The 15,136-nt window shown below is 51.9% G+C and overlaps 1 protein-coding gene across 3 annotated transcripts in view; it reads right to left on the bottom strand.

The window, feature by feature from the left end:
* The window catches only part of SAMD11 (sterile alpha motif domain containing 11), a 207,049-nt gene that overhangs the window by 93,436 nt on the left and 98,477 nt on the right, over positions 1 to 15,136 (bottom strand). For all 3 annotated transcript variants that reach the window (XM_015411667.1, XM_015411668.1, XM_015411666.1), the window contains one exon: positions 1,741 to 1,865. In XM_015411667.1, the coding sequence (XP_015267153.1) occupies positions 1,741 to 1,865 (125 nt within the window). The remainder of the gene's footprint in view (positions 1 to 1,740; positions 1,866 to 15,136) is intronic.

Genomic DNA, 15,136 nt, shown 5'->3' with positions numbered 1-15,136 from the left:
GAGCGGACTCTAATCTGGGAGAACCGGGTTTGATTCCCCACTCCTCCACTTGAAGCTGCTGGATGACCTTGGGCAAGCCATAGTTCCGTGTCAGAGCTGTTCTCTCAAGGGCAGTTCTGGAAAGAGTTCTCTCAGCCCCACCTACCTCACAGGCAGTGTTGCCTCTAAGCTGAGTTGGTGTGAGCTAGCTCACAGTTTTTCAGCCTCCGACTCACACATTTTTGTCTTAGCTCAAGAAGGAGGGCTCTAGAGCAAACTAATTTATGCAGCAGCCAAATCGCTCGCTCACAACTTTAATGCCAGTAGCTCACAAAGTAGAATTTTCGCTCACAAGACTCCACAGCTTAGAGGGAGCATTGCTCACAGGGTGTCTGTTGTGGGGAGGGGAAGGGAAAGGAAATTGTATGCCGCCCTGAGACTCAAAGTGAAGGGTGGGGTATAAATCTAATCTCCTCTTCTTCTTCTCTTCTATTATTTAAAAATATCTCCTGGCATACACAGGGGTTACCTTCGGTCACCCAGGGAGACCCCAGTGTCGTGGTGGCAGCTCCTGCCGAAACAGGTCTTTATAAAATCCTCACAGCTAAGCAGGTCTCCGAGGGACCATCAGGAGCCCTGCTGGGCAAAAGCCACACCTGGCCCCGCCCACTTTCTAAAAACCCTTGGAGAGCCTGACGCGAGGGGTCAGTGGGCACTACGGTGCCCATGGGCGTGACCACGCTGGGGACCCCCTGTACTAGTGCCGTGGGAGAACCGAAAAGCCACAGGATGCTGTACTGGGTCTGAGTGTTTTCACCCAGCTTGAAAACTCCCTCGGATTTCGGTCAAGCAACTGTGCAGAAACCCGAGAGCCGCGTCTACGGCAGGGGAGCGCCTGTCCTCCTCGGGAGGGCAGATTTCCCCCCACCGTCAGTGCCTGTGTGTCACTTCCCATTCATCTGGGTGCTTTCCCCAAGGGCTCCTTACACAGCGGAACCAGCTCATTGGCTGCGTGTGAAAAGAAAAAGAGCTGAGAATGGGCCCATCTTCGCAGAGCTGCGCTCGTTGATAGATGCGCTGTCGCCCCGTAGATGTCACGACCCACAGACACTGTCAAAGAGCACTGTGCGAGGCAGCCTGGCCCACCTTTCAATTTCTCTCCCTCTCTCTGCTTCTGCAGCAAGAGGAGAAGGAGGCCCGCTAAGCTCCGGAAAGGTCAGACCGCAATATAAAGCTGAGCGAGCCACCCGAGCAAGGGAGCTGCCAGGGACTGAGACACCGCGACACGGTTCCGATTAATGCAATTACAAACCCCCACCAAGGCCTTTCGGCTTCACTGCCCACTTAACCCCCCCACACCATTTTGCTCCTCCGATGGAGCCCGTTTTAACACAGAGGCTGCTGGAAAGCCTCTGATAAAAATCAAGGATAAGCCTGACGCAACTGGGCCACAGTGAAGCAAAGCCCCTGACCTGGATAGCCCGGGCTGGCTGGATCTCGTCAGATCTCAGAAGCTAGGCAGGGTCGGGCACTTGAATGGGAGACCACCAAGGAATATCACAGTCACGACACGGAAGCAGGCAATGGCAAACTGCCTCTGAATGTCGCCCTGAAAACCCTACGGGGTCACCAAGAGTCGGCTGCAACTCGATGGCACTTTTCATCATCATCCACATCTCATGGAACAGCCATGCATTTGGGGGGCCGCCCCCCACACAAGGAGGGAACAGCAGGTCCTCCCCCGCCTCGACCAGAGCTTACCCGCTCCTCCCAAGCCGACGTCGAGGCTGCTTCTCTTGAACTCGCAGCGGCTCTGGGTCTCTGGCATAACGAGCTGGCGACTCTGGTGCAGGTTGGAGATGAAGGAAGTCAGGTCGTTGTCCCGGCTGCAAGAGAGAAGAGAAGAAGGCTTCACTTAACGGGAGCCCCACGTAGCCCCCGGAGGAGGGGCAGGGCTCGTGTGGAGGTTGGCTTCAGGCTGCCCCCAGAAAACCAAGAGGGATGAAAAATAAACGCTCTCCCTCGCTATGCATTCAAAAACGCTTTCAAAGGACAGGAGAGACAAAAGACCATGGGGCCAAGAAACTAGTATCTGGAACGGTGTCAGCCTGAGGATAAGGGCTAGGGAGGAAATGCTACCATGGCACTTTCAGTGAAGATCTCTTAGCACAGAAGTGGACTATGTGTAAAAGTCCTCTTCAGGAAGGTCTCAAGCCTTCTTGGATGTTCTGTGCAAAGCAAGAAGACAGGCCATTTTGTAGGGAAGGGGCCACGTATCAGCAGCACAGCATCTACTCGGCATGCAGAAAGTCCCAGGTTCACTCCCCGTACTCTCCAGTAAAAAAGGACCAGGCAGCGGGTGATGAGGAAGACCTCCACCTGAGACCCTGGAGAGCCACTGCCAGTCTGAGTAGACAATACAGACCTTGATGCACCGAGGGTCTGATTCAGTATAATGAGGCACTACTGTGGGGTGACAGAGAGTTTGGGTATTTCACCAACTGATAAAGATTTGGTCAGTTTCTCAGTTAAGTACTGTTAAAGCATTAAAAGACTCTCTGAACAGCAGCAGGTTAGATATTTGTGCTAATTACAAAATGGAAGTCACTGCCTGTTGTTATGAAACAGTTTAACAGGACCACTGATCACTGCCTGCATCCTGGTTCCTGTTTGGAGAGGCCTGCAGTGACCGCTGATAGCCAGGAAGGGGAAAGTTTGGGATGGGGCTAGGTCTGACCCCGACCGGTACAGGAGTAGGGACCAAGCAACCCTGATCATATTAATAAGTGACAGAAGAAGAAGACAATCACACACTGGCATTGGGGGCGTCACAGAATATTTGACAGCCGTCAAGCTGATGATGTGCCAGACCAGGCAATTGACAGGCATGACAACTGAAGCGTTTTGCTTGTCTCGGTACCCTGGCAAATGCCCAACATTGCCATTTTTTCCGGAGTGGGCACGCTTCCATACGCTTCCAAGTCTCTGAGGGTATTTCAGAGAACTGCGGCCATTTGCAACACAAACCACAAGCTGCCGGTAGAAAAGGGCAAGAGTATGACTCACCAAAGCTCCTCCCCTGCCGCAAATTTTGTTCGTCTTTCAGGTCCTCCTGGACTCTTGCTCTTTTTTACTGCTACAGACAGGCTAACACAGCTACCCATCTCAATCTGTCTCCGTGAGCTGCCATTTTATTATTCTGTTCTAGAACTTTAGAAGATAATTGGGGTGAGGTGGCAGCAATAAAATCTTGGACTGCCTGACTTCCACCACCAGTAAACAGGCTGTTTAGGTTTTTGTATTTTTCCCTAAAAACCAGCACACCCTGTTTGACCAGAAGTGACTATGAGACAATAGAAACCTCAAGAAAAGTGAAGCATCTTTAAGACTGTATGCACCACTTACAAATTCCTGCCTGTCTTCAGCCTGATATTCCAATATACCCAAGGGGTACATAAGGCATTCTGCCCTCAACCCAGCTCAGACAACATCCCGGCTTTATAGAACATTTTTCACAAGACAGACAGGAAACACTGGGAGGGAGACATCTAGCTAAAGCACAGCGCCCGGGGTCATTCTAGGAGGCTCCCAAGGGCTGTGGAGGACATCTCCTCCCCCAGGTCACAACCTTTTCCACCATGGGCCTTTAAGAGAATATCTCCTGGGCCAAGAAGCCTCCACAGCAAGTTTCATTCACCTATTAAAAACATTTATATCCCACTCTTCAGAGTCGTTTGGATCAGCTTACAACGCTATTTCTGAGCTACGCCAATCTCGTTTTTATTGCTCCTGTGTCAAGAGGAATCCCTAAACTTAAAAAGGTTCACCCGCATGCCCTATCAACACAGCTGGACAAATGGCCCGGCACCCCCACACACACCCGAATACTGCCTGGGTACTTCTTCGTCTCTTCTCCTCCTCCTGCACCGCACATTTTAAAAATCACTTTCACAAACAAACAGAAATAAATGAACGAAGACAACAGACGTAAAGAGCACCCACAAAGAAAACTGGGTGAATGGCTACACTCAAATGGGAACTTTGGCAATGATAGATGAATTTTGCCCGAAAATTCTAAGACGGGTCTAAGTCAACATTGACAGTCACCTAAACGGAAGTAACGACAGCCAGAGGTAAAGAAAGTGGAGACATGCTAGATGGACAGCCAGTGGTATAGTGGAGAGAAATGTCAGATTAGGAAACTCGGGTTCAAATCCACACTTGGCCATGAAGGTCACTAGGGGACCTTCCACCAGAAGTGTTCCCTCTAAGCAAGTTAGTGTGAGCAAGCTCACAGTTTTTTTAGCCTCCAGCTCACACATTTTTGCCTTAGCTCAGGAAGGATGGCTCCAGAGCAAACTAATGTATGCAGTAGCCAAATTGCTCACTCACAACTTTAACGCCAGTAGCTTCCAAAGTAGAATTTTTGCTCACAAGACTCCACAGCTTAGAGGGAACATTGTCCACCAGTCTAAGCTGCCCCACAAGGATTGTTGAGAAGATAAAATGGGAAATGGGAGAATTACGTGCACCGTCTTTAGCTACTTGGAGAAAGTGCCAGACAATAATATCAACACCATCTATTTTCAGGTCTTCTTCACAGAACTCGCCAGGGGCTGTCAAGCATTCACCTTTACCGAATTTTCACTGTATTATTTTTGCTGTAATATAGACATTTCGGTCTACACCATAGTCGTAGTTCCCGATGGTGATAAGATCTTTTTTTTCCTTCCAACAATGTGCTCCTGCCAACTGCAATGGGGGAGTACCTTCTTCCATCTTCTGTCTTTTAAGCGGATTGCCCTGAAGGATTGGCTGGTGCCCACGGTGGTAGGAAGTGCCATCAGTTTGCAGTTGACTTCTGGTGACTCCCACAGGGTTTTCAAGCCAAGATATCAACAGACATGATTTGTCGTTGCTTGGCTCTGCATAGTGACCCTGGACTTCCTTGGTGGTCTCCCACCCAAGTACTAACCAGGCCTGACCCTGCTTAGCTTCCAAAATCGGATGAGTATTGGGCTAGCCTGGGCCATCCAGGTCAGGGCAGAGACAAACAGAGGTGGTTTGCCTGGCTTTGCACAGTGACCCTGGACTTCCTTAGTGGCCTCCCATTCAAGTCCTAAAATGGAACCTCCAGACTTACACGTCTGCCCATAAATCAAGCGTCCACAGCCTATTCCAAGAAAGAAACAACACAGGATCCCACTGAGCTCTCTAAAAATGGCAGATCCCTGATTGCCTCTCAGGCTTCAAGACAGTCCTAGGTTAACCCATGCTGCTTTCTTCCTTCGGGCAAGAGGTGCTATGCTGGATCAGACCAAAAAGGTCTGCACTGTTTGCAGCATCAGCCAGCCATGTGCCACTGGGCAGCCCACAAAGAGGCTACCGCGCTGACGGCCTTGTCCAGCATCAGCAGAAGGCAATGAAAAACCACCCCATTTTGAGCAGAGTGTTTCTGGACTAGCAGGGCGCCCCATCTGCTCCATTAAGGAACTTTTAAGACTAGACCAAGTCTCGTTTTCATTTGGATGGACCCAAAAGCCTAACATGGCCGACCCCCTTTTTGCTACGCTCTCTGCAATCTGGCGCTCAGAACTATTAGAATGCCGAAATAAACTGTTGAATTGTCACCTTGAGGGAGGCCCAACAGCGAAGGTTTCAACCCCTCCTCCCTTCCCTGATTTGGCCTGGCCTCCAAACATTCCTAGGAACACAAAGGAACTCGTACAGTGATCAAGAGTCATGCCAAGGAGATGCCACATGGAGACTCTTATACTCACATGACCAATGGCCTCGTTCTGTGCATTGGCAAGCTGCAACACATGACCATCCACTCCGGTTCAGCAGAGGATGCCCTGACCTCTAACTGTTGGTGCCACCGGAGCAGTGCACTATCTGACTGACTGTCTAGCAGTCATCTCCCTTTAAGTAGATGTCCCCCCCCCCCAGCATCACATCCCTCCCCAGCTCGGGCCAGAGGCGCTGCAGACCTACTCCAATGAACCCCCTCCCCGGAGTGGATGGGGGAGGGGGGCTAATCTCTAGCCCAGCGCTTTGCTTAATCAGATAAAGTTTATGACAGAAAAGTCATTAGGTGGAGGAGCTGTGGACGGGCATCTGGCCCTGGATTTTCACAAGGCGCCGCGCAGACAAAGGTGGACTTTGAGTCAGCTGCTCTTATCGCTGGACTTCCACAGACCGGGTTTTTCGCAGGACACGTCAGGCCTTCCAAAGGCATTTCAGCCACAACCTTCCTGCCTCTTGCTATGCAGTGGGGCACCCCCTCCCCCAAAGAAGCACCCGCCTAAGGAAATCTCTTAGGTGAGAAAGGCGCTGGTTTCCGCATGTGTACATGTAACACCCCCACCCCACCCCCACATGGCACCCGGGCCAGCGACTGGGAGGCTTATCCTTGTCTAGATGCCGCTTTTGAGATCTATTATGCAAAACATATCTAAAGGAGTTTACGGGATTAATTTGAGGCAATTATCAGTTCTTCTTAACCGTGCCAATCGATATCTGGATGTCGGGGACAAAGGACAGAGATAAAAGCTGCCATCAGCGTAACAAGAAAAGGAGGGGGGGGGGATGAAGCTGGCAAGGTTGGGTGGAAACGGAAATCCTCTTGGCTTGGCTCACGTTTGTGGACAACGGGCAGCATTTCAGGTCATGGCTGCAACCCAGAGCTGAGGCTGGGGGAAGTCGCCGGTTAACTGTTAGCCATAGCGGCTTCTGAGACCCTCCCAAAACCGATGTGAGGTCAAAAACAAGCCCCATCTCTCCCTTTGTGTCCAGGCATGAGCTCGCGTAAATAAACACACACGGAAATTGGTGAGTGCGTTTGCAGGCCCCTCCCCTAAATCAGAAAACTCCCCACAAATAGAAGAGAGAGCCAGTGCGGTTATAATGAGTTCAAATCCCGCCTCTGACTGAAGCTTTCTGGCTGCTCTTGGGCCAGCCAGACTCTCTCAGCCTAACCTACTTAGGGTGGTTGTGAGGATGAGCTGTGGGAGAGGGGAGCTGGGTGTGTACTGCCCTAGGCTCTGGGCAGGATAAAAATGCAACAGAAAGAAGACGAAGATGAAGGAGGAGGAGGAGGAAAAGAGGAGGAGGAGGAAGATGAAGAAGAAAAAGAGGAGGAGGAGGAAAACAACGAAGAAGAGGAGGAGGAGGAGGCACCAAACTCAACAGCAGCCAAAGTTAAACATTCATTACGCACCAATGTTCCATCAATACATCCTTTTGACCTGACCTGCACGGCCTAGGCTACCCCAATCTTGTCAGACCTCAGAAGCTAATCAGGGTCAGTCTTGGTTAGTACCTGGATGGGAGAACTCCAAGGGAAGTCCAGGGTCGCTAGGCAGAGGCAGGCCATGGCAAACCACCTCTGGACGTCTCTTGCCTTGAAAACCCTACACGGTTGCCATACATCAGGTACAACTTGATGGCACATTCCACCACCACATCCATTTAGCAGTCCCTACAGGGTGGTGAGACAGCAGCTTTATATTCCTGGAAGGTTTCTGACACTTAAGAGCATTTCTGCTGCAACAGCCCCCACCCCCACCCCCAGCCAGGGGACTCTAGACGCAGCACTAGCCTCAAGGTTCAGCTTGAATGCCACAGTCCTTGCAAAAGATGCGGTTACAAAGGGGGGGAGGGGAAGTGCGGCTGGATATACAGACCAACACAAAATAAAAAACCCGTTGTTAATGTCTCCGCTGAATGGCCCGATTAATCTATTGTCTACATTTAATGGGACTAATAGTTCGTTTGCCTTCTCTCAAAAGGCCGACTGTCCTAATCCATCCTCTGTAATGGCAATATAATGATTCACCCACGGCAACAGGATAGCTCCGTAGCTTACGGGAAATGGAGCTCGAGAGGCCATATAAGTGTGAGATGACCTCTGGGGTAGGAAAGATAACCTCAATCCGACCGTCGCTGGAAGGAAGATGGGCAGCCAGGTGTTTACATTGTTTTATAGATGCTCCCAAAGAGCCTTAGTCCAGAGGTGGGAACGCTGACAGCCAGTTCTTAATGAAGATTACATTTATACCCCACCCTTCACTACCTGGAAGTCTCAGAGTGGCTTACAATCTCCTTTCCCTTCCCCTCTCCTCAACAGACACCCTGGGAAGTAGGTGGGGCTGAGAGAGCTCTGAGAGGACTGCTCTTAAGAGAACAGCTCTGAGAGAACTTGTGAGTGACCCAAAGTCACACCAGCAGCTGCATGTGACGGTATGGGGAATCAAACCCGGTTCTCCCAGATTAGAGTCCACGCTCCTACCCACTACACCAAACTGAAACCACCCGCTTCTGTAAAACGGACCTGAGCTCTAACTCTTCAAAGACCAGACCCACACGCAATTGTAAACCTCTGGTAGAGGGCACAGAGTTGCCATTCCCTAGGCGGGGAATGCATTCTCCCAGAATCACACTAGATCTGCAGAGATCAGTTCCCGTGGGGAGTATGGCCGCTTCAGAGAGCGGACTCTATGGCACCACACCCCTTCTGAGCTCTCTCGCTTCCCCTCCCCACGCTCCACCCCTAAATCACCAGGAATTTCTTAACACAGAGTTGGTAACTCTACTTCCAAGCCTTAGTAGTTACAGCAATGGAATATCAAAGGGTGGGAAAGAAAGGTGTGATGGGGAGGGGAAAACATAAATACACATGGGGTATAGGCAGGGCCGGCCCACCCACTAGGCAAATTAGACTTTTGCCTAGGGCGGCTCCTAGGGGAGGGTGCCTGCCGCCCTCCCCCCCACCCCGGCAAAAGCCCCCACCCCTGCCCCTGCCAAAAGCCCTGCTCACAACTCTCACGCTGCTGCTGCTGCTGGAGCCAGGAGTGCCGGTGTCTCCCCGGGCGGGCAGCCCCAGCGCGTTGCCTCCCTCCCACCGCGGGAAGGCGTCCGGGCTCGGCATTGTGGCAGAGAGGCGGCTGGAAGAGTCCACAGCCCCGGCTGGGCAGCAGTCTGGACTTTTCCACGCCACCCCGGGCTGGCCTTTGTGGAAGGCGGCGGCAGCCAGGCAGGGGGCGCGAATCCTGGCTGTCTGGCAGGGAGAGTGGGCTGCGGCAAGCTGGGCTCCGCCAGGTGGGGCTTTTCTGCAGGCAGCCACAGCCCGGGATCCCTCGCTGCACCTGCCGGCCTCTGCTTCCATCCCAGGGGGGGGGAGGCGGCAGCGGCAAAGTTTCTGCTCGGCTTTTAACCCCTCCTGTACCACCCACTTCGCCTGGAGCAGAGCAAAGGCTCAGACGAGGAGGAAGAGGAGGAGAGACCTTCCTCGGGCAATGCTCACCTGTTGGGGTGGCTGCTGTGACGGTACAGCACCCCTTTGCCTGTCTGGACGACACAGCCCGGTTGCAGAGAATTGCCAGCAAGAGCACCAGGGTCCAGTGCTAAGCTGTGGAATCTTGCAGTGAGACCTTGCTAAAGGCTATAGTACACAATACACACAATACACACAACTCACCATTCAAAAGCTCTCAGTCTCTGTTTGGGCTTGGCCAAGGGAGAGCTTTTGGCTTCCCTCCTGCAGGATTTTGCCACCAGAAATGGTACCGGGGTGGGGGGCTGTCTGTCCCTTCCTCATGCTCCATGTGCAATGGACACATGCCAGAAGAAGGGGCAAACAGGCCCCCCCAACATCATTTCTGGTGGTAAAAATGCCATGGAAGGAAAGCCCGAAACCATTTTCTTCCCTGTGCCCCCTTGCAGTCAAACAGAGAAACAGAGCTTTTTAAAAGGTGAGACCCCGGTTGATCACATAACCATGAGATAGTCAGTGGCTACTAACCATGGTGACTAAAGGGAACCTCCACATTCAAGGGCAGTAAACCTCTGAACCCCAGTGCCAGGGGACAACAGCCTTGGCCTCTGTGCCCTATTGTTGGACCTCCAGAGGAATTGGTTGGCTACTGCATGAGATGGGATGCTGGAGTAGTTGGACCACTGGCCTGATCCAGCAGGGTCCTTCTTGGGTTCTTATGAAGGTCTTGACTGCTATGCCCTGTTGTTGGACCACCAGATGAACTGGTTGGCCACTGTGCAAGACAAGAAGGATGCTGGACTAGATACACCACAGGTGTGATCCAGCAGGGCTCTTCTTATGCTTGGGGATTTTTTTGGATTTTTCATGTGTGTGTGTGACCCTGGAAGTTATGGTGACCTTTGGTGACTGACCCCTACTGGGGGCCTGGAGGATATTCAGAGAGGTGGCTGAATAAAGCCTGCCCCCGCCTCCCGACTGCTGGTATTCCAAGGAGGTCTCCCATCCAAGTATTTAGTGTGCCATCTTCTGCAGACACAGCTTGGGCAGCTTCTAAGGGCAGAGATCCTCTGCAAGGTTATCTCCCAGAGAGCACATCAAGCTGTTTTTTAGAGGCAGAAGAAAAGATTTCTGTTCCTTCAGGCTTCTCAAAATTAAGACATGAGGCTTTTGAGATGTTTGGTGGGGAACAGGTGTGCCCAGACAGTTCTACACGGCATGCAGATCTTTTCCTCATCTGTTGGCATTTTCAAGATGGATCCTAAAATGCATTTATGTTTGAAAATTGGTGGGCGCACTGGGGGGGGGGGGCGCCAGAAGGTATCCTCGCCTAGTCTGCAAAAAAAGCTGGGAATCACCCTGCCAACAAAAGTCCATACAGTCAAAGCGATGGTATTCCCAGTAGTCATGTATGGCTGCAAGAGTTGGACCATAAGGAAGGCTGAGCGCCGAAAAATAGATTCTTTTGAACTATGGTGCTGGAGAAGACTCTTGAGAGTCCCTTGGAGTGCAAGGAGATCAAATCAGTCAATCCTAAAAGAAATCAACCCTGACTGTTCCCTGGAAGGCCAGATCCTGAAGCTGAAGCTCAAATACTTTGGCCACCAAATGAGAAGGGAGCCCTCACTGGAGAAGACCCTGATGCTGGGAAAGGTTGAAGGTAAAAGAAGAAGAGGACGGAAAAGGATGAGATGGTTAGACAGTGTTATCGATGCAACGAACATGAAATTGAGCAAACACTGGAGGACGGCGGAAGACAGAGGGGCCTGGTGTGATGTGGTCCATGGGGTTGCGAAGAGTCGGACTCAACCGTGCGACTGAACAACCACAACAACAGTAGGGAATTCGAACCTCTGTTGGGAAAGGAGATAAGGCCTGTCGAGAACGGATCCCGAAGTCCATTAGGGACACCTGAAGCTGCCTTATACTGAATCAGACCCTCAGTCCACCAAAGTCAGTCTTGTCTACTCAGACAGGCAGCGGCTCTCCAGGGTCTCAGGCGGAGCTCCTTCACATCACCTCCTGCCTGATCCTTTAACTGGAGATGCCAGGGATTGAACCTGGCCGAGCTGATGCAATACCACTGAGCCACAGATCTGAAAATGTATTTCTCTGCTATTGTTTTTAAATTTACATTGTGACTGCTTGGGGTCCCAGTTTGTACTGGGGACAATCATGTGAGGGGACTGGAGGCGCAGTGTTCCCTCTAAGCTGAGTTAGTGTGAGCTAGCTCACAGTTTTTTAGCCCCTGGCTCACACATTTTTATCTTCGCTCAGGAAGGAGGGCTCCAGAACAAACGAATGTATGCAGTAGTCAAATCGCTCGCTCACAACTTTAATGCCAGTCGCTGACAAAGTAGAATTTTTGCTCACAAGACTCCGCAGCTTAGAGGGAGCATTGCTGGAGGGTGATTCTTTCCCAAATAATGTCATTTTTGCACCTGACGCCCCCCCCCCCTGTTATCTGCCGCCCAGGCCCCAGGTACGGTACCCCCCCCCCGCTCCATCTGGGCCCCTTCCTCCCAGCCCCATCCTTGCTGTCATCCTGGGCACTGGCCACCCACACAAGCCTTTGCCCATGCACAAATTTGGGAGGCCCCGAAGATAAACAAGAGATGAAATACTACAGAAGAGGACTGCTTGCCACGGAGAGGAAAAAATAGAGAGTCTGGCTCATCCTGCCATCCCCTAACGATCCTTCCGCCGCTGCAGGGATTGTATTAAATTTCCCCGATCGATGCAGTCACCATAAACCTGTCCCGACCCTCTGCCCTTCCTTAACATATAAAATAAAATCCAATATGCAAAGCAAGGAGCGGTTGCAGCGGCGACAGCAGCAGCAGCGCAGACGGAGCAGGAGAGCCACAGAGGTCTGAAGAAAACAGGCGGCGGGGGTGGGGGGGGGGGGGGGGGGGAGGCATTTGTCCATCCCTCAAGCAAAAGCGGCTGCAGCGGCAAAAACTATCAAGGGATTTCAGGCAGACGGCCGCAGGTTCGATCCCTGGCATCTCCAGTTTAAAGGAATAAGGCCGTAGGTGAGGGGAAAGGCCTCCACCTGAGACCCTGGAGAGCTGCTGCCAGTCTGAGCAGAAAAGACTGACCTTGATGCACCGAGGGTCTGATTCAGTAGAAGGCGGCTTCATGTCCACACAATCATCAGTACTGAACTGACAACAGGAGACGCATTCCCCAAACGGCACAGGCCCTCCAGAGGAACTGGTTGGCCACTGTGTGAGACGGGATGCTCGACTAGATGGACCACTGGTCTGATCCAGCAGGGGTCTTCTTCAGATGTTCTAACGAAGGCCTCGGCCTCTATGCCCTGTTGTTGGCCCTCTAGAGGAACTGGTTGGCCGCTGTGTGAGACAGGATGCGGGACTAGATGGACTGCTGGTCTGATCCAGCAGGGGTCTTCTTCGTTTTTTAATGTGTGCATGTGCCTGTGCATGTGAGTGTGTGTGCACCTGGAAGTCATGGCGACCTCTAGTGACTGACCCCTATTGGGGGCCTGGAGGATATTCAGAGACGTGGCTGAATAAAGCCTGCCCCCACTTCCCACCTCTGGTATTTCAAGGAGGTCTCCCATCCAAGTACTTGCCAGAGTTTGCTTAGCTTCTGAGATTTCATGAGACTGGGCTTGCTTGGGCTATCCAGGTCAGAGCAGCAAGGCTCTTCTGATGTTCTTATGAAGGCCTTGGCCTCTATGCTTTGCTACTGGCCCTCCAGAGTACCTGGTTGGCCATTGTGTGAGATGGGATGCTGGTCTAGATGGGCCACTGGTCTGATCCAGCAGGGCTCTTCTGATGTTCTTATGAAGGCCTTGGCCTCTATGCTTTGCTACTGGCCCTCCAGAGTACCTGGTTGGCCATTGTGTGAGATGGGATGCTGGTCTAGATGGGCCACTGGTCTGATCCAGCAGGGCTCTTCTGATGTTCTTATATACAATGGGGTACTGGGTTGACTCTGGTCCTCGCAGCCCCCCATGATGTGCTGGACATTCTGTGGCACCCGGTGTGTTTTTCTTCCTCCTCCTCCCCAGGCCCACCCATGCCAGAGTCCTCGAGGGCAGTTCAACAGCCAAATGGATTGCCACATCCAGACTCATCACACGCAGGCTACAAATCACACGCGCCGAACCGAGTGAGATCACGCTCTGCTCTCCCCGCTTTGGTGGGTCCATTACATCAAGAGCTGACAGGCGCTGTCGTCCCAGAGATATTCGAGTTCGGTCGCCGGGGCAGAGACTGGGCGGGGGGGGGGGGGGGGGGGAGAGACCTGTACATATGCGTGCAGCACATCCCTTGGCACGCAGCCAAATGACGCCAGTATAAACTGACCACCCCGGCATTCTATGATTCTAGGTACACATGCTTTCCACTATGCAACGCTCCAGAGCTCTCCCCGAGGTTCAGGTTGACATGACTGGGAAGGAAGCTTCTTGTGAGAGGAAGGAGGAGCCCCCACCTAGTTTCAAGTGAGTAGCCAAGTTGGCCTGCAGCGGAAGAGCAGGATTCGAACCCAGCAGCACCTTAAAGGCCAACAATATTTCCAAGGTATAAAGTTTTCAAGAGCCAAAGCTCTCTGACAAAGGGAGCCGTAACTCTCAAAAGCTTATATCCTACAAATCTTATTGGTCTTTACGGTGCTCTGGATTCGAATTCTGTTCCACCATTTTGTGTTGTCATCATATTTTGTTTGTAGAATCCTATAATTACATTCTGCCACCACCCCACACACAGATGCACACTCTAAGTGGCAAAGTCCAAGGAAGACTGGGTTACACACAAATACATCCACCACCCTGAACGAATGATGTGTTAGAGGTGGCTGACCCAGAATCTAGACCAGGGGTCCCGAACGGGTGGCCATTGAGTGTTTTTAGAATGCTGGCAGGGCTAAGTAGGGCTTCTGTTGGAGAGATTTGATTGGCTGTGTGGATTTTTTAAAAACTTGCTTCAGCTGCCACCACAAAATAAGGATCTTCACTGGGTGAATGAAGGTAAGCTGCAGCAGCAACTGTATGGCTTGGCTCTACCTCCAAGAGCAGCTGTTTTGTGGGACAATAGTTTGGCAGCACCCATAGGGTTGCCAGGTCCCCCTTGGCCATTGGCAGGAGATGTGGGGGAGGGTTGCCAGATCCAGGCTGGGAAACTCCTGGAGATGTGGGGATGGAGCCAGGCAGGAGGACAGGGATCTCAGTGAGGTAGACTGCCATAGAGTCCACCCTCCGAAGCATCCATTTTCTCCAGGGGAACCTAACCGCTCTCTTAGTTTGCGATGAGCTGCAATTCCAGGGGATCCCCAGGTCCCACCTGGAGGCTGGCATCCCTATGCACCCACCGTGCTAAGTTAGAACTCCCAAAGGGCTCAAAAAGGCCAGGGACCCCCTACCTACCAGGCTTTGAGTCACTAAAGTTAGCCTTTGGTTTCCTCCGTTGACCAGGCAAAGGGTGAAGGCTTTGAGAAGTCAATCCTTCTATTTTATTTTATTTTCACATTTGTATCCCGCCCTCCCCAATGGGCTCAGGGCGGCTAACCAGGGCAAGGTGATTCGCCATGCCATAATTAAAAACATAAAAAACATCATAAAAACACCCAACACTTAAAACAACGGTGCTCAATCAATTGCTGATCTCATACGTCCAAGATGGAATCAACAGAGTTCCAGGTGGTACTCCCATGATATTTATGCCCCGTGGAAATGGTTTATTGGATCTTCCTTACATTGTCCAGGTTCTTCCTCAGGGCCTCGTCGGTGCATCCTTTAAGGCACCACGATGGTGGTGGAATAGTGGGGTGGCGGCTCCTACTCAAAGGCCTGGCGGAAGAGCTCCGTCTTGCAGGCCCTGAATGCCGGAGGAGAAGTTGCACAGCGTGCTCCCC

Source organism: Gekko japonicus, unplaced genomic scaffold, assembly GCF_001447785.1.
Source record: "Gekko japonicus isolate JY-2015 unplaced genomic scaffold, Gekko_japonicus_V1.1 scaffold76, whole genome shotgun sequence".
NCBI classification, from domain to species: Eukaryota; Metazoa; Chordata; class Lepidosauria; order Squamata; family Gekkonidae; genus Gekko; species Gekko japonicus.
This window is presented reverse-complemented; position numbering and strand designations above follow the sequence as displayed.